Source organism: Oncorhynchus nerka, unplaced genomic scaffold (genome assembly GCF_034236695.1).
Source record: "Oncorhynchus nerka isolate Pitt River unplaced genomic scaffold, Oner_Uvic_2.0 unplaced_scaffold_1089, whole genome shotgun sequence".
Classification (NCBI taxonomy): domain Eukaryota; kingdom Metazoa; phylum Chordata; class Actinopteri; order Salmoniformes; family Salmonidae; genus Oncorhynchus; species Oncorhynchus nerka.
In genome coordinates this window covers 170,267-189,602 of record NW_027040229.1, presented here as the reverse complement: position 1 = coordinate 189,602, position 19,336 = coordinate 170,267, and the positions used below count along the sequence as shown (strand labels likewise).

Here is a 19,336-nt window from a genome sequence, read left to right as displayed (position 1 = left end):
AAGTGAGCAAAAAAAAGGCGTTTTGCCTCGTCTGGTAGGCTCGTGTCACTGGGAAGCAGCTTGCAAGCCCTGCCACATCCGACGAGCGTCAGAGCTGGTGTAGTAGGATTCAGTCTAAATCCTGTATTGACGCTTTGCCTGTTTGATGGTTCGTCTGAGGGAATAGCAGGATGTCTTATAAGCGTACGGAATACTTGTCCCGCTCCTTGAAAAAGGCTGCTCTAGCCTTTAGCTCGGTGCAGATGTTGCCTGTAATCCATGGCTTCTGGTTGGGATATGTACGCAAGGTCACTGCGGGGATTACTTTGTCGATGCTCTTATTGATGAAGCCGGTGACTGGGGGGGGGGGGGGGGTGTACTCCTCAATGCCATTAGATGAATCATTTACATTTACATTTAAGTCATTTAGCAGACGCTCTTATCCAGAGCGACTTACAAATTGGTGCATTCACCTTATGACATCCAGTGGAGCAGCCACTTTACAATAGCGCATCTAAATCTTTTAAGGGGGGGGGGGGGGTGAGAAGGATTACCTTATCCTATCCTAGGTATTCCTTAAAGAGGTGGGGTTTCAGGTGTCTCCGGAAGGTGGTGATTGACTCCGCTGTCCTGGCGTCGTGAGGGAGTTTGTTCCACCATTGGGGGGCCAGAGCAGCGAACAGTTTTGACTGGGCTGAGCGGGAACTGTACTTCCTCAGTGGTAGGGAGGCGAGCAGGCCAGAGGTGGATGAACGCAGTGCCCTTGTTTGGGTGTAGGGCCTGATCAGAGCCTGGAGGTACTGAGGTGCCGTTCCCCTCCTGCTTTAGTTTTTGCTTGTAAGCAGGAATCAGGAGGATATAATTATGGTCAGATTTGACAAATGGAGGGGCAAGGAGAGCTTTGTATGCGTCTCTGTGTGTGGAGTAAAGGTGGTCTAGTGTTTTTTTTTCTCTGGTTGCACATGTGACATGCTGGTAGAAATTAGGTAAAACTGATGTAAGTTTGCCTGCATTAAAGTCCCCGGCCACTAGGAGCGCCACTTCTGGATGAGCATTTTCTTGTTTATGGCCAGGACCTCTACAGCTGGCTACTCCTGCGGTATTATCCGGGGGCGGGTGCAGTGCTGAGGAGTATTTCTGTCTGTAATAAAGCCCTTTTGTGGGGAAAAAATGATTCTGATTGGCTGGGTCTGGCTCCCCAGTGGCCCTCCCAGGCCCACCCATGGCTGCACCCCTGCCCAGTCATGTGAAATCCATAGATTAGGTCCTAATGAATTTATTTAAATTGACTGATTTCCATCTATGAATTGTAAATCAGTAAAGTCTTTGAAATTGTTGCATGTTGCGTTTATATTTTTGTTCAGTATATATGAAAGCAGGTGCTTCCACACAGGTGAGTCAATGTGCTAACACTAGGTACCAGAATCTCGCAGTATCCTTTTAAAGCCACAGTGTTTTACCATCAAAGAGTGGGCCACCAACAAAACAGGATTAAAAATGGATCAAATGCAGCCTATGACATTGATTGAAATTCTGTAGTCCACAATATCTATCTTATTATAGAGCTCTGCTCAACCTCATCATGCCATTATTTATTATTACAGAGCTCTGTTCAGCCTATAAACATGACATTATCTATTATTATAGAGCTCTGCTCAGCCTGTAAACATGACATTATCTATTATTATAGAGCTCTGCTCAGCCTATAAACATTATCATTATCTATTATTATAGAGCTCTGCTCAGCCTATAAACATGACATTATCTATTATTATAGAGCTCTGCTCAGCCTGTAAACATGACATTATCTATTATTATAGAGCTCTGCTCAGCCTATAAACATGACATTATCTATTATTATAGAGCTCTGTTCAGCCTGTAAACATGACATTATCTATTATCTCCATTATCTATAGGTTATATACAAGACGTACCTGTACAGAGTCAATGTAAAAAAAAAGGTAGTTGAAGTAATGTGTACATGTAGGTAGGGGTTAAAGTGACTAGGTAGATGACAGACATATTTTTAAATGTATTTATCAGATATGTTTTATTTAAAAAAAAAATACTAACATTCAAATCATTGTTGTGCAAATACAAACCTAACATGTTGTGGGCCAATGACAGAATGACACTTCACACATGCAGCACAGATGTCTTTTAATAAAATGGTCTTTATCAATAGGAGTGAAGGAAAAACAGTTCATTGTCATGGAAACCAAAGAACGCATTTATTTAGTACAATCAAATGAACCTTGTAGTACACTGCAGCTATTCTGCAATTACTGCGTCCTAAATACCACTGCCGACTGCAGTTACTGCACTTGGACTGCAGTTTCAAAACAGCAATCTTTTTTTTGACAGGGAAGACGACATTTTACGTTATTTGCCACATAGCCTAGGTTTTTCAGGATAACTTCTTGATGTCGGCAAAAATGAACATGTGGCACTGACTCGCCCACGCATTGCTGAAGACTTTGGATTAACATAAAGCATTTTCACCCAACTTAAATCCAATGACACGGTGAAATGTTTAGTTGATTTCATGTTGAATTCACTTTAGTTGACAATTTGACCAAATGTAAATCAAAACTCGACGTTGAAATGACGTCTGTACCCAGTGGGCTGGTTTGAATTAGCTGCAGGTGTTGGATCAACATTCACCTTCGAGACATAAATCTACGACGAGGAACCATAGTTTAGGAAAAGGAGGCGAGTAGTGCGGATGAAATGGAGAAAAGGGTTAGAGAATCAACAGCTGTGCTTGGAATGAGGACAATATGGCTGTCAGTTCTAATGATATATATAAAAAAAAAAATTTTAGCCCCTAGGCAAGTCAGTTAAATAAAGAACAATTCTTATTTACAATGACCGCAAACATGGGCCAATTGTGAGCCGCACTGTGGGACTTCCGATCACGACCGTTTGTGATACAGTTTAGAATCGAACAGCGCCAAAAACTCAAGAGCCAAAAATAACTGGCAGCGGCGGGATTCGAACCCGCGCCTCCGAAGAGACTGGAGCCTTAATCCAGCGCCTTAGACCGCTCGGCCACGCTACCGATGAACATTTGTCAACCATATGATACAACATATTGATATCCATCAATACCGGATGTTTCCGATTTTTATCAACTACGTAGAGGGTGATAGTGTATATAGAAGAAGTATGGAAAAACCTTTAAATGATTTGTTATGACATTGTTTGACAGAATCCTCTTTGCGTTACCCAATTCAGACAACAGATGGCGACGTGGGTAATTATTCCGTGACGTCTAATCTAGTGGACGGGATGCTAAGAAGAGCAACACGGCTACGTATTCATCCACCTCGATAGCTTGCTAGGCAACATGAAACCGAAATATTGAAGCTCTTTAGACCATTCTTGTGTATATTAGTCTCAGTGTTTTAAACACAATTGTGTTAATTAACGTATCAACTGCTTAAATGTAACGTCATTTGCATGTTAAATGTGTTAACTTGTTAAGATTGATACTGAGCCCGGCACTAGGCTAGTTTCTAATGCTAACCAGCTAATGCTATTTAGCGAACTAATATCCCCGACCATGAGCTCACTAAGCTACTTCTCCCCTGCTAAAGAGGTCTGCTGGACTCAGAAAGAAGCTCTGGGGCTGAACATTGTCGTAAAAGAGGATGATATTACAGCGAAAGGAGAGGAAGAAGCTTTCAGAATGAAAAAGGAGGAAGAGGAGGCTATCACGTTGAAAGAAGAGGAGGAGCATTTTGGAGTGGAGGGAGTATCGGCTGTCACAGTGGAAAAAGAGGTAGAAGCTTTCAGAATGAAAAAGGAGGAAGAGGAGGATGTTATAGTGAAAGAAGAGAATGAAACTTTAGGAGTGAAAGAGGAAGAGGGGATACAGTCTGTCACAGTGGAAGAGGAGGTAGAAGCTTTCAGAATTAAAAGGGAGGAAGAGGTGGCTGTTAGAGTGAAAGACGAACCTTTTTGGGAGGAAGAGAAGGCTATCGGAATAAAAGAGACGGTTGAAGACGTTCTGGGAGTGAAAGAGGAGGAGACAGAAGATCTGATTAACAGCAGTGAGTATTGTCTAAAAACAACTCGGCAGTTGTTGAACTAGGCTAAGGTGTGGTTTTAAAGGGGCATTCTATTGAAGTTATGCTCTCAAATATGTTGTTCAGTACTGGAGGAATTGATAAAGGGCACATTGGTACATACATTTTTTAAAACTTGTAAATTATTGATACTTTATTGTCCATTTACATGAATTTAGTTTAGTCAGCGGGTAAACATCTTTCCACACTGGGAGCTGTCTCCCAAGCTGGGCTCACTCTCTCAGAGGAAGAGATCATTTTTCTGGATAGGCCAGAAAATGTGACATGTCACTCCCTATGTAAATATGGGGTGTGAAACCTGCCAGTTCAGGTCAGCTCCGCTGAGAGAGTGGAAACAGAGAGCTGACAGATGGGGGGGCATTGTGACACTATAAGGCACGGGATCCTATGAAATTCACAGAGCGCTCTGTACACCAATAATGTCACTCGGAACCAGTCCACAACTTCACATCTCACAGTTTAAAAGCAGAGAAGAAGTCCTAGAACCTGATGACACATTAGAGAGAGTTGTAGCCATTGATTATTGAAGAATATAACTTCTAAATGCCCAACGACCTCAGTTCAACGGTCATACCCCATCTGAACCCAATATATACAGAGTTTACAAAACATTATGAACACCTGCTCAACTTTGATTTCCCATCAGAACCCACAACAGCCTGTTTAACTCTGAGGGGTATACTATGTAGTGGGATAGAGGAGTTAGTGAGCTGACTTCGGTTCAATTCTGAATTCGACTCACTGAATTCAACTCAGGATAACTGTTGAAGGTCTCTTACCTCTTAACCATGTAAGTTTCTAGGGCAACAAATCCTTCATCTCTAACCTGCTCCGGGGCAGGCTAGTTGAGGACCAATCAGGGGGCAGGCTAACCCCACTTTATCCTGACTCAAGTGTTGTGTCTGAGCTATGATTTGAGGACCAATCAAATCGAATTCCCTTCCATCTATGATTGCAATAACAAGTCATACGTTTACCATCTGTTTGATGTTCTCGTTCACACAGGAGAGAGACATGACTATGGTGGATCCTCTGGGGAGCCTCAACAACATCCTGATGCTGACGAGGCAGAGAAGAGTCTCTCCAGATCAGAACACCAGATGGTACAGCTTGGTCTGGCCTAGCATACAGCTTTCTCTATCGGGCTCTGTGTTTCTGTAAAGCACTTCATGACAACAGTGACATCAGCATCCATAATGATATGTGTCTGTGTCCCCTCTTTATGGTTACCAGGACAACACTAGCCCTTCCTCCCTCCCGGAGTCCCCGTGTCGTGCCTCTCCCGGTAGCACCTTACTGCTGGGTATGAAGAGGTTGTCTGTGCTGCTGGTGGACTGCAGGAAAACAACGGGGCTGAGTGGAACTGTGAGAAGAGGAGAAGAGAAGAAAGGATCAGATTTGACACATCAAAGTAAGTGCTGTAGTTGAGTTTGAACAAATAGAATAGATCTGCCCACTCAGGTCTGTTCCCAGTAGGGCTGGTATCTGTTCCCAGTAGGGCTGGTATCTGTTCCCAGTAGGGCTGGTATCTGTTCCCAGTAGGGCTGGTATCTGTTCCCAGTAGGGCTGGTCTCTGTTCCCAGTAGGGCTGGTATCTGTTCCCAGTAGGGCTGGTGTATGTTCCCAGTAGGGCTGGTGTCTGTTCCCAGTAGGGTCTGTTCCCAGTAGGGCTGGTATCTGTTCCCAGTAGGGCTGGTATCTGTTCCCAGTGGGGCTGGTATCTGTTCCCAGTAGGGCTGGTATCTGTTCCCAGTAGGGTCTGTTCCCAGTAGGGTCTGTTCCCAGTAGGGCTGGTATCTGTTCCCAGTAGGGCTGGTATCTGTTCCCAGTAGGGCTGGTATCTGTTCCCAGTAGGGCTGGTATCTGTTCCCAGTAGGGCTGGTATCTGTTCCAGTAGGGCTGGTCTCTGTTCCCAGTAGGGCTGGTCTCTGTTCCCAGTAGGGCTGGTCTCTGTTCCCAGTAGGGCTGGTCTCTGTTCCCAGTAGGGCTGGTATCTGTTCCCAGTAGGGCTGGTATCTGTTCCCAGTAGGGCTGGTATCTGTTCCCAGTAGGGCTGGTATCTGTTCCCAGTAGGGCTGGTATCTGTATAGGGCTGGTATCTGTTCCCAGTAGGGCTGGTATCTGTTCCCAGTAGGGCTGGTGTCTGTTCCCAGTAGGGCTGGTGTCTGTTCCCAGTAGGGCTGGTGTCTGTTCCCAGTAGGGCTGGTGTCTGTTCCCAGTAGGGCTGGTGTCTGTTCCCAGTAGGGCTGGTGTCTGTTCCCAGTAGGGTCTGTTCCCAGTAGGGCTGGTATCTGTTCCCAGTAGGGTCTGTTCCCAGTAGGGCTGGTATCTGTTCCCAGTAGGGCTGGTGTCTGTTCCCAGTAGGGTCTGGTGTCTGTTCCCAGTAGGGCTGGTCTGTTCCCAGTTGGGCTGGTATCTGGTCCCAGTAGGGCTGGTATCTGGTCCCAGTAGGGCTGGTATCTGGTCCCAGTAGGGCTGGTATCTGGTCCCAGTAGGGCTGGTATCTGTTCCCAGTAGGGCTGGTATCTGGTCCCAGTAGGGCTGGTATCTGTTCCCAGTAGGGCTGGTATCTGTTCCCAGTAGGGCTGGTATCTGTTCCCAGTAGGGCTGGTATCTGTTCCCAGTAGGGCTGGTATCTGTTCCCAGTAGGGCTGGTATCTGTTCCCAGTAGGGCTGGTATCTGTTCCCAGTAGGGCTGGTATCTGTTCCCAGTAGGGCTGGTATCTGTTCCCAGTAGGGCTGGTATCTGTTCCCAGTAGGGCTGGTATCTGTTCCCAGTAGGGCTGGTATCTGTTCCCAGTAGGGCTGGTATCTGTTCCCAGTAGGGCTGGTATCTGTTCCAGTAGGGTCTGGGGTCTGTTCCCAGTAGGGCTGGTATCTGTTCCCAGTAGGGCTGGTATCTGTTCCCAGTAGGGCTGGTATCTGTTCCCAGTAGGGCTGGTATCTGTTCCCAGTAGGGCTGGTATCTGTTCCCAGTAGGGCTGGTATCTGTTCCCAGTAGGGCTGGTATCTGTTCCCAGTAGGGCTGGTCTCTGTTCCCAGTAGGGCTGGTATCTGTTCCCAGTAGGGCTGGTCTCTGTTCCCAGTAGGGCTGGTATCTGTTCCCAGTAGGGGCTGTTCCCAGTAGGGCTGGTATCTGTTCCCAGTAGGGCTGGTATCTGTTCCCAGTAGGGCTGGTATCTGTTCCCAGTAGGGCTGGTGTCTGTTCCCAGTAGGGCTGGTGTCTGTTCCCAGTAGGGCTGGTGTCTGTTCCCAGTAGGGCTGGTGTTTGTTCCCAGTAGGGTCTGTTCCCAGTAGGGCTGGTATCTGTTCCCAGTAGGGTCTGTTCCCAGTAGGGCTGGTATCTGTTCCCAGTAGGGCTGGTGTCTGTTCCCAGTAGGGTCTGTTCCCAGTAGGGTCTGTTCCCAGTTGGGCTGGTATCTGTTCCCAATAGGGCTGGTATCTGTTCCCAGTAGGGCTGGTATCTGGTCCCAGTAGGGCTGGTATCTGGTCCCAGTAGGGCTGTAGGGCTGGTATCTGGTCCCAGTAGGGCTGGTATCTGGTCCCAGTAGGGCTGGTATCTGTTCCCAGTAGGGCTGGTATCTGGTCCCAGTAGGGCTGGTATCTGTTCCCAGTAGGGCTGGTATCTGTTCCCAGTAGGGCTGGTATCTGTTCCCAGTAGGGCTGGTATCTGTTCCCAGTAGGGTCTGTTCCCAGTAGGGCCGGTATCTGTTCCCAGTAGGGCCGGTATCTGTTCCCAGTAGGGCCGGTATCTGTTCCCAGTAGGGCCGGTATCTGTTCCCAGTAGGGCCGGTATCTGTTCCCAGTCGGGTCTGTTCCCAGTAGGGTCTGTTCCCAGTAGGGCTGGTATCTGTTCCCAGTAGGGCTGGTATCTGTTCCCAGTAGGGCTGGTATCTGTTCCGAGTAGGGCTGGTATCTGGTCCCAGTAGGGCTGGTATCTAGTCCCAGTAGGGCTGGTATCTAGTCCCAGTAGGGCTGGTATCTAGTCCCAGTAGGGCTGGTATCTGTTCCCAGTAGGGCTGATATCTGTTCCCAGTAGGGCTGGTATCTGTTCCCAGTAGGGCTGGTATCTGTTCCCAGTAGGGCTGGTATCTGTTCCCAGTAGGGCTGGTATCTGTTCCCAGTAGGGTCTGTTCCCAGTAGGGCTGGTATCTGTTCCCAGTAGGGCTGGTATTTGGTCCCAGTAGGGCTGGTGTCTGTTCCCAGTAGGGCTGGTGTCTGTTCCCAGTAGGGTCTGTTCCCAGTAGGGCTGGTATCTGTTCCCAGTAGGGTCTGTTCCCAGTAGGGCTGGTATCTGTTCCCAGTAGGGCTGGTGTCTGTTCCCAGTAGGGTCTGTTCCCAGTAGGGTCTGTTCCCAGTTGGGCTGGTATCTGTTCCCAATAGGGCTGGTATCTGTTCCCAGTAGGGCTGGTATCTGGTCCCAGTAGGGCTGGTATCTGGTCCCAGTAGGGCTGGTATCTGGTCCCAGTAGGGCTGGTATCTGGTCCCAGTAGGGCTGGTATCTGGTCCCAGTAGGGCTGGTATCTGGTCCCAGTAGGGCTGGTATCTGTTCCCAGTAGGGCTGGTATCTGTTCCCAGTAGGGCTGGTATCTGTTCCCAGTAGGGCTGGTATCTGTTCCCAGTAGGGCTGGTATCTGTTCCCAGTAGGGCTGGTATCTGTTCCCAGTAGGGCTGGTATCTGTTCCCAGTAGGGCTGGTATCTGTTCCCAGTAGGGCTGGTATCTGTTCCCAGTAGGGCTGGTATCTGTTCCCAGTAGGGTCTGTTCCCAGTAGGGCCGGTATCTGTTCCCAGTAGGGCCGGTATCTGTTCCCAGTAGGGCCGGTATCTGTTCCCAGTAGGGCCGGTATCTGTTCCCAGTAGGGCCGGTATCTGTTCCCAGTAGGGTCTGTTCCCAGTAGGGCTGGTATCTGTTCCCAGTAGGGCTGGTATCTGTTCCCAGTAGGGCTGGTATCTGTTCCCAGTAGGGCTGGTATCTGTTCCCAGTAGGGCCAGTATCTGTTCTGTTCCCAGTAGGGCTGGTATCTGGTCCCAGTAGGGCTGGTATCTGGTCCCAGTAGGGCTGGTATCTAGTCCCAGTAGGGCTGGTATCTGTTCCCAGTAGGGCTGGTATCTGTTCCCAGTAGGGCTGGTATCTGTTCCCAGTAGGGCTGGTATCTGTTCCCAGTAGGGCTGGTATCTGTTCCCAGTAGGGCTGGTATCTGTTCCCAGTAGGGCTGGTATCTGTTCCCAGTAGGGCTGGTATCTGTTCCCAGTAGGGCTGGTATCTGTTCCCAGTAGGGTCTGTTCCCAGTAGGGCTGGTATCTGTTCCCAGTAGGGCTGGTATTTGGTCCCAGTAGGGCTGGTATTTGGTCCCAGTAGGGTTGGTATCTGTTCCCAGTAGGGCCGGTATCTGTTCCCAGTAGGGCCGGTATCTGTTCCCAGTAGGGCCGGTATCTGTTCCCAGTAGGGCCGGTATCTGTTCCCAGTAGGGCCGGTATCTGTTCCCAGTAGGGCCGGTATCTGTTCCCAGTAGGGCCGGTATCTGTTCCCAGTAGGGCCGGTATCTGTTCCCAGTAGGGCCGGTATCTGTTCCCAGTAGGGCCGGTATCTGTTCCCAGTAGGGCCGGTATCTGTTCCCAGTAGGGCCGGTATCTGTTCCCAGTAGGGCCGGTATCTGTTCCCAGTAGGGCTGGTATCTGTTCCCAGTAGGGTCTGTTCCCAGTAGGGCTGGTATCTGTTCCCAGTAGGGCTGGTATTTGGTCCCAGTAGGGCTGGTATCTGTTCCCAGTAGGGCTGGTATCTGGTCCCAGTAGGGCTGGTATCTGTTCCCAGTAGGGCTGGTATCTGTTCCCAGTAGGGCCGGTATCTGTTCCCAGTAGGGCCGGTATCTGTTCCCAGTAGGGCCGGTATCTGTTCCCAGTAGGGCCGGTATCTGTTCCCAGTAGGGCCGGTATCTGTTCCCAGTAGGGCCGGTATCTGTTCCCAGTAGGGCCGGTATCTGTTCCCAGTAGGGCCGGTATCTGTTCCCAGTAGGGCCGGTATCTGTTCCCAGTAGGGCCGGTATCTGGTCCCAGTAGGGCCGGTATCTGGTCCCAGTAGGGCCGGTATCTGTTGAAGTTGTCAAGGACGTGAGTTTGTTTTTGTACAGGACGTACTGTTGACGCCCTGTGGAATCCATAGGAATTGCATCAGGGAGATATTTTACAATATGACCTTTCTCTTGCATTTCTAAGAGGATGGTCTCTCCAAAAAAACAAAAAAAAAAATCAGTTTGGATATTCTCCTACCATATCTATTGTGTTATAGTCTCCTACCATATCTATTGTGTTATAGTCTCCTACCATATCTATTGTGTTATAGTCTCCTACCATATCTATTGTGTTATAGTCTCCTACCATATCTATTGTGTTATAGTCTCCTACCATATCTATTGTGTTATAGTCTCCTACCATATCTATTGTGTTATAGTCTCCTACCATATCTATTGTGTTATATTCTCCTACCATATCTATTGTGTTATAGTCTCCTACCATATCTATTGTGTTATAGTCTCCTACCATATCTATTGTGTTATAGTCTCCTACCATATCTATTGTTTATAGTCTCCTACCATATCTATTGTGTTATAGTCTCCTACCATATCTATTGTGTTATAGTCTCCTACCATATCTATTGTGTTATAGTCTCCTACCATATCTATTGTGTTATAGTCTCCTACCATATCTATTGTGTTATAGTCTCCTACCATATCTATTGTGTTATAGTCTCCTACCATATCTATTGTGTTATAGTCTCCTACCATATCTATTGTGTTATAGTCTCCTACCATATCTATTGTGTTATAGTCTCCTACCATATCTATTGTGTTATAGTCTCCTACCATATCTATTGTGTTATAGTCTCCTACCATATCTATTGTGTTATAGTCTCCTACCATATCTATTGTGTTATAGTCTCCTACCATATCTATTGTGTTATAGTCTCCTACCATATCTATTGTGTTATAGTCTCCTACCATATCTATTGTGTTATAGTCTCCTACCATATCTATTGTGTTATAGTCTCCTACCATATCTATTGTGTTATAGTCTCCTACCATATCTATTGTGTTATAGTCTCCTACCATATCTATTGTGTTATATTCTCCTACCATATCTATTGTGTTATAGTCTCCTACCATATCTATTGTGTTATATTCTCCTACCATATCTATTGTGTTATAGTCTCCTACCATATCTATTGTGTTATAGTCTCCTACCATATCTATTGTGTTATAGTCTCCTACCATATCTATTGTGTTATAGTCTCCTACCATATCTATTGTGTTATAGTCTCCTACCATATCTATTGTGTTATAGTCTCCTACCATATCTATTGTGTTATATTCTCCTACCATATCTATTGTGTTATAGTCTCCTACCATATCTATTGTGTTATAGTCTCCTACCATATCTATTGTGTTATAGTCTCCTACCATATCTATTGTGTTATATTCTCCTACCATATCTATTGTGTTATATTCTCCTACCATATCTATTGTGTTATAGTCTCCTACCATATCTATTGTAGTTATAGTCTCCTACCATATCTATTGTGTTATAGTCTCCTACCATATCTATTGTGTTATAGTCTCCTACCATATCTATTGTGTTATAGTCTCCTACCATATCTATTGTGTTATATTCTCCTACCATATCTATTGTGTTATATTCTCCTACCATATCTATTGTGTTATATTCTCCTACCATATCTATTGTGTTATATTCTCCTACCATATCTATTGTGTTATAGTCTCCTACCATATCTATTGTGTTATAGTCTCCTACCATATCTATTGTGTTATAGTCTCCTACCATATCTATTGTGTTATAGTCTCCTACCATATCTATTGTGTTATAGTCTCCTACCATATCTATTGTGTTATAGTCTCCTACCATATCTATTGTGTTATAGTCTCCTACCATATCTATTGTGTTATAGTCTCCTACCATATCTATTGTGTTATAGTCTCCTACCATATCTATTGTGTTATAGTCTCCTACCATATCTATTGTGTTATAGTTATAGTCTCCTACCATATCTATTGTGTTATAGTCTCCTACCATATCTATTGTGTTATAGTCTCCTACCATATCTATTGTGTTATAGTCTCCTACCATATCTATTGTGTTATAGTCTCCTACCATATCTATTGTGTTATAGTCTCCTACCATATCTATTGTGTTATAGTCTCCTACATTATTGTAACATTTCTACAAACTTCAAATTTTTTATTTCCAATGGTACCAATTATATGCATATCCTCTCTTCAGGACCTGAGCTACAGTCAGTTTACTTTGGGCACGTCATTCAGACAGGAAGTGGAGAAAAAAAGGGGGGCCCTATCCCTAAGGGCATGTGCGAGCACACTCCTCCAGTTCACCCAGCTGAGTTAAAAGCAAAAGAATATAAATAAGTAAATATTCTATTTATACTTCCTGTTTCTGTTTATTTACCTATTTTGATGTCATATATTGAATTTTGGATTTACTTCCAAAGTCTTAGTCAATAATTGAAACCAACCTCATTTAATCTGACATCCACATTCCATTGATGCCCTGCTAACCCTATATCAGATGTTGGATGTAGAGCTCAATAAGGAGGTTATAGAGCTAGATCAGATTTGGATAAATTCCCTTACAACCCCTAAAATCAGATTAGGATGTCATTTTTGATCAATAAGGATGTCAAAGATGTAATCAGGATGTCATAAATCTAGATCAGATTAGGATGTCGTTTCTGATCAATAAGGATGTAATAAGGATATCATAAATCTAGATCAGATTAGGATGTCGTTTTTGATCAATAAGGATGTCAAAGATGTAATAAGGATGTCATAAATCTAGATCAGATTAGGATGTCATTTCTGATCAATAAGGATGTAATAAGGATATCATAAATCTAGATCAGATTAGGATGTCATTTTTGATCAATAAGGATGTCAAAGATGTAATAAGGATGTCATAAATCTAGATCAGATTAGGATGTCATTTTTGATCAATAAGGATGTCAAAGATGTAATAAGGATGTCATAAATCTAGATCAGATTAGGATATCATAAATCTAGATCAGATTTGGATGTCAACAAAAAAAGACACAACAACATGTAAAGTTCAATAGGATTTATTTAATTTTAATTTTATTAGCCTACATTTCTCTACAGCCACTCTGCTCTGAGGGATCTATATTAAACCCCATACAAAGACTTAGCAGGAGGTTTCATCATGTGGACTTCGTACATGTCTGTCTAACTAAACACTGTCTTTGGCAGGAGAGAGATCAGACTCTCACGTTGACAGCGGGAAGAGTCCTCCGGGGGATCCGGACCCAGCGACGCCCAAACCAGCTGGACGACACCACTGCGCCCAGTGTGGAAAGAGTTTTAACCATTTAGGGAACCTGAAAACGCACGGGAGGACACATACGGGAGAGAAGCCGTACCACTGCTCCCTCTGTGGAAAGAGATTCACCCATTCAGGGAGCCTGAAAGCACATACGAAAATACACACAGGGGAGAAACCTTATCACTGCTCTCAGTGCGGAAAGAGATTTATCCAGTTAGGGAACCTGGAATCACACGAGAGAACTCACACAGAAGTAAAGAGGCTTTTCCACTGTTCTCATTGTGAAAAAACGTTTAAGAATTTAGGGAACCTGAAAGTGCATGAGAAATGCCATACAGGCGGGAAGCTTTTTCGCTGCTCCCAGTGTGGAACGATATTTACCCAGTTTAGGCACCTGACAGACCACGAGGTAACACACACAGGGAAGATGCCTTACCACTGCTCCCGGTGTGGAAAGACATATTTCACGTCACATGCACTTAGTCTTCATGAGAGAACACACACAGTGCTCCCGCCCTTATCTCATATTTTTGACTGAAAAATCGTGTTTTTTTGTTTGTTTATGACACATTAAATCAAATTGTAGAAAGTTTACTCGACAACGACGACGACAAAACAAATGTTACCCTCTGTTTCTTCTTGAGAAAACACGTTAAAACAAGTATTTTAACATTAAATTCCTATTACTACCAACTGAAATAAGTATTTCCAATATTATTTTTTCCAATCAAGTTACAGAGCTCTACCAGGCGGTTGAGACGTCAAGAGGGTCATATCTACAATGACACATTAGAATGTCGTTTTGCATAGCATTTTTACTGATCTAGAAAATATACATTTACTTTAGGTATGCTTCAGTGGCCTTTTTAATACATCGTTAAGCATTGTTAAATGAGGACTGATCTCAAACGAGAGAGAGAGAGAGTAAAACAGAGAGAGAGAGAGAGACAGAGAGAGAGAGAGAGAGAGAGTCCTCCATCAGTCTCATAGTCTCCAAAAAATCAAAGAAGTGACAGGATATTTCATGTATTTATGCCTTTGTCCAACTCGGCGCTGCTATACATTTACTTTAGGTATTCCTCAATGGCCTTTTTAATACATCGTTAAGCATTGTTAAATGAGGACTGATCTCAAACGAGAGAGAGAGAGTAAAACAGAGAGAGAGAGAGAGAGTCCTCCATCAGTCTCATAGTCTCCAAAAAATCAAAGAAGTGACGGGATATTTCATGTATTTATGCCTTTGTCCAACTCGGCGCTGCTATACATTTACTTTAGGTATTCCTCAATGGCCTTTTTAATACATCGTTAAGCATTGTTAAATGAGGACTGATCTCAAACGTGGAACAACGTATGGTCATATTCAATTACAATCAGAAATGTATACAGTACAGTGAAATGTATGTGTTTTTCCAGGTAGTGGATACAGTACAGTGAAATGTACGTGTTTTTCCAGCTAGTGGATACAGTACAGTGAAATGTACGTGTTTTTCCAGCTAGTGGATACAGTAGTAGTCACACAAAATGGCTTTCTTCAATTTCAAATGGTCTCTGTTCTTCCACCACGTTTCCTCCATCTTCAGACTATATTTTACGATAATATATGACAAAACGCAATTTTTTTTATTTATTACTGTTACAGACTTTGTTTTATTGGCCGATAGTCTGAATATTGATTATTTATTGATTATTTGACGTTATGAGGCTGAAATGTGGGTAAAACCATGTGTTCCGTAGTAGTCTGGTAATCATGTCTGTCTCTAGTAGCAGTCTGGTAATCATGTCTGTCTCTAGTAGCAGTCTGGTAATCATGTCTGTCTCTAGTAGCAGTCTGGTAATCATGTCTGTCTCTAGTAGCAGTCTGGTAATCACGTCTGTCTCTAGTAGCAGTCTGTTAATCATGTCTGTCTCTAGTAGCAGTCTGGTAATCATGTCTGTCTCTAGTAGCAGTCTGGTAATCATGTCTGTCTCTAGTAGCAGTCTGGTAATCATGTCTGTCTCTAGTAGCAGTCTGGTAATCATGTCTGTCTCTAGTAGCAGTCTGTTAATCATGTCTGTCTCTAGTAGCAGTCTGGTAATCATGTCTGTCTCTAGTAGCAGTCTGGTAATCATGTCTGTCTCTAGTAGCAGTCTGGTAATCATGTCTGTCTCTAGTAGCAGTCTGTTAATCATGTCTGTCTCTAGTAGCAGTCTGTTAATCATGTCTGTCTCTAGTAGCAGTCTGGTAATCATGTCTGTCTCTAGTAGCAGTCTGTTAATCATGTCTGTCTCTAGTAGCAGTCTGGTAATCATGTCTGTCTCTAGTAGCAGTCTGGTAATCATGTCTGTCTCTAGTAGCAGTCTGGTAATCATGTCTGTCTCTAGTAGCAGTCTGGTAATCATGTCTGTCTCTAGTAGCAGTCTGTTAATCATGTCTGTCTCTAGTAGCAGTCTGGTAATCATGTCTGTCTCTAGTAGCAGTCTGGTAATCATGTCTGTCTCTAGTAGCAGTCTGGTAATCATGTCTGTCTCTAGTAGCAGTCTGGTAATCATGTCTGTCTCTAGTAGCAGTCTGTTAATCATGTCTGTCTCTAGTAGCAGTCTGTTAATCATGTCTGTCTCTAGTAGCAGTCTGGTAATCATGTCTGTCTCTAGTAGCAGTCTGGTAATCATGTCTGTCTCTAGTAGCAGTCTGGTAATCATGTCTGGTAATCATGTCTGTCTCTAGTAGCAGTCTGGTAATCATGTCTGTCTCTAGTAGCAGTCTGTTAATCATGTCTGTCTCTAGTAGCAGTCTGTTAATCATGTCTGTCTCTAGTAGCAGTCTGGTAATCATGTCTGTCTCTAGTAGCAGTCTGGTAATCATGTCTGTCTCTAGTAGCAGTCTGGTAATCATGTCTGTCTCTAGTAGCAGTCTGGTAATCATGTCTGTCTCTAGTAGCAGTCTGGTAATCATGTCTGTCTCTAGTAGCAGTCTGGTAATCATGTCTGTCTCTAGTAGCAGTCTGGTAATCATGTCTGTCTCTAGTAGCAGTCTGGTAATCATGTCTGTCTCTAGTAGCAGTCTGGTAATCATGTCTGTCTCTAGTAGCAGTCTGGTAATCATGTCTGTCTCTAGTAGCAGCAGTCTGGTAATCATGTCTGTCTCTAGTAGCAGTCTGGTAATCATGTCTGTCTCTAGTAGCAGTCTGGTAATCATGTCTGTCTCTAGTAGCAGTCTGTTAATCATGTCTGTCTCTAGTAGCAGTCTGGTAATCATGTCTGTCTCTAGTAGCAGTCTGTTAATCATGTCTGTCTCTAGTAGCAGTCTGTTAATCATGTCTGTCTCTAGTAGCAGTCTGGTAATCATGTCTGTCTCTAGTAGCAGTCTGGTAATCATGTCTGTCTCTAGTAGCAGTCTGGTAATCATGTCTGTCTCTAGTAGCAGTCTGTTAATCATGTCTGTCTCTAGTAGCAGTCTGGTAATCATGTCTGTCTCTAGTAGCAGTCTGGTAATCATGTCTGTCTCTAGTAGCAGTCTGGTAATCATGTCTGTCTCTAGTAGCAGTCTGGTAATCATGTCTGTCTCTAGTAGCAGTCTGGTAATCATGTCTGTCTCTAGTAGCAGTCTGTTAATCATGTCTGTCTCTAGTAGCAGTCTGGTAATCATGTCTGTCTCTAGTAGCAGTCTGTTAATCATGTCTGTCTCTAGTAGCAGTCTGTTAATCATGTCTGTCTCTAGTAGCAGTCTGTTAATCATAGCAGTGGTAATCATGTGTCTCTAGTAGCAGTCTGGTAATCATGTCTGTCTCTAGTAGCAGTCTGGTAATCATGTCTGTCTCTAGTAGCAGTCTGGTAATCATGTCTGTCTCTAGTAGCAGTCTGTTAATCATGTCTGTCTCTAGTAGCAGTCTGGTAATCATGTCTGTCTCTAGTAGCAGTCTGGTAATCATGTCTGTCTCTAGTAGCAGTCTGGTAATCATGTCTGTCTCTAGTAGCAGTCTGGTAATCATGTCTGTCTCTAGTAGCAGTCTGGTAATCATGTCTGTCTCTAGTAGCAGTCTGGTAATCATGTCTGTCTCTAGTAGCAGTCTGGTAATCATGTCTGTCTCTAGTAGCAGTAGTAGTAGCTTTTCCTTTCTTTCACAGTCAGACTGAATTGTAGGAGTAGAGGGAGTAGTATCAGTAGTAGTAGCAGCAGTAGTAGTAGCTGCAGTAGTCGTAGTAGCAGCAGCTGTAGTAGTGGTAGTAGCTGTAGTTGTAGTGGTAGTAGTAGTAGTAGTAGCTGTAGTAGCAGCATCACTAATAATAGTAGTAGTAGCTGTAGTAGCAGCATCAATAATAGTAGTAGTATCAGTAGTGGTGGTAGTAGCAGTAGCCTTTCCTTTCTCACAGTCATAGACTGAATTGTACACCAATCTACAATCATAACATCAATCATATATAATTATCAGATAGTAACATTCTAAACTAGCAAAACACATTTGTAATACAAATCAACAACAAGGTTTTTTTGGGGTTGGCAGCTTGAGAAAATTACAGTCCATCTTTAGAGTTATTAGGAAGGCATTTCTAAGGCTCTGGGCGATGTGGTGTGTGTCGCCATATCAATCGGATCCGTTTAGTGAGGTACGGAACGGCAGAGTCTGATAGCAACCTGTTTGTTGTCACGGAGACAGAGAGTGTTCAGTTTGCTCTCTGGTTGGAGGGAGCCTGTCTGTCAACTGGGAGTTCTTCAGTGTTTTACTTGCTATATTGTATTTACTTTGCCACCATGGCCTTTTTTTGCCTTTACCTCCCTTATCTCACCTCATTTGCTCACATCGTATATAGACTTGTTTATACTGTATTAATGACTGTATGTTTGTTTTACTCCATGTGTAACTCTGTGTCGTTGTATGTGTCGAACTGCTTTGCTTTATCTTGGCCAGGTCGCAATTGTAAATGAGAACTTGTTCTCAACTTGCCTACCTGGTTAAATAAAGGTGAAATAAAAAAAAACATTTTTTTTAAAAACAAAATGTCAGGCAGATCTGCTCCTGTCTTACATGAGTGCTTCCCGGTAGCTGGTGTACAGTTCCGACCGGCCTAGAAGGATTCTGCTGCAGGGGTCTCTTCTGGACACCCTCCAGCTTGAACGGTCAGGGTTTGAGTGAGGTCAGGATGTGATCATGGTATACGAGGGTGACAGCCAGGGAAAACACAGGATGTGATCATGGTATACGAGGGTGACAGCCAGGGAAAACACAGGATGTGATCATGGTATACGAGGGTGGCAGCCAGGGAAAACACAGGATGTGATCATGGTATACGAGGGTGACAGCCAGGGAAAACACAGGATGTGATCATGGTATACGAGGGTGACAGCCAGGGAAAACACAGGATGTGATTATGGTATGAGAGGGTGACAGCCAGGGAAAACACAGGATGTGATCATGGTATACGAGGGAAAACACAGGATGTGATCATGGTATACGAGGGTGACAGCCAGGGAAAACACAGGATGTGATCATGGTATACGAGGGTGACAGCCAGGGAAAACACAGGATGTGATCATGGTATACGAGGGTGGCAGCCAGGGAAAACACAGGATGTGATCATGGTATACGAGGGAAAACACAGGATGTGATCATGGTATACGAGGGTGACAGCCAGGGAAAACACAGGATGTGATCATGGTATACGAGGGTGACAGCCAGGGAAAACACAGGATGTGATCATGGTATACGAGGGTGACAGCCAGGGAAAACACAGGATGTGATCATGGTATACGAGGGTGACAGCCAGGGAAAACACAGGATGTGATCATGGTATACGAGGGTGATAGCCAGGGAAAACACAGGATGTGATCATGGTATACGAGGGTGACAGCCAGGGAAAACACAGGATGTGATCATGGTATACGAGGGTGACAGCCAGGGAAAACACAGGATGTGATCATGGTATA

The 19,336-nt window shown here is 44.4% G+C and overlaps 1 protein-coding gene and 1 non-coding gene across 3 annotated transcripts; one reads left to right on the top strand and one right to left on the bottom strand.

The window, feature by feature from the left end:
* Positions 1-2,958: 2,958 nt before the first annotated feature.
* trnal-aag (transfer RNA leucine (anticodon AAG)) lies at positions 2,959-3,040 on the bottom strand. The gene has a single exon. It is a non-coding gene; the product is annotated as a tRNA-Leu (tRNA).
* Positions 3,041-3,228: 188 nt separating this feature from the next.
* On the top strand, positions 3,229-15,530 carry LOC135570126 (zinc finger and SCAN domain-containing protein 21-like). 2 transcript variants are annotated; one of them, XM_065016195.1, is made up of 4 exons: positions 3,229-4,034; positions 5,076-5,173; positions 5,304-5,481; positions 13,362-15,530. In XM_065016195.1, the coding sequence occupies exons 1-4, from the start codon at positions 3,515-3,517 to the stop codon at positions 13,970-13,972; spliced, it is 1,407 nt and encodes a 468-aa protein (XP_064872267.1). In that variant the 5' UTR covers positions 3,229-3,514; the 3' UTR covers positions 13,973-15,530. The 2 variants fall into 2 exon arrangements, with proteins under 2 accessions (XP_064872267.1, XP_064872268.1); XM_065016196.1 differs by lacking the exon at positions 13,362-15,530 and adding an exon at positions 12,364-12,524.
* The last annotated feature ends 3,806 nt before the right edge of the window (positions 15,531-19,336 follow it).

Coding starts and splice junctions, on each gene's coding strand:
- LOC135570126 (XM_065016195.1), top strand. CDS start 3,515: ATGCTATTTAGCGAACTAATATCCCCGACCATGAGCTCACTAAGCTAC. Junction 5,174..5,303: donor CCAGATCAGAACACCAGATG/GTACAGCTTGGT, acceptor TATGGTTACCAG/GACAACACTAGCCCTTCCTC. Junction 5,482..13,361: donor ATCAGATTTGACACATCAAA/GTAAGTGCTGTA, acceptor TGTCTTTGGCAG/GAGAGAGATCAGACTCTCAC.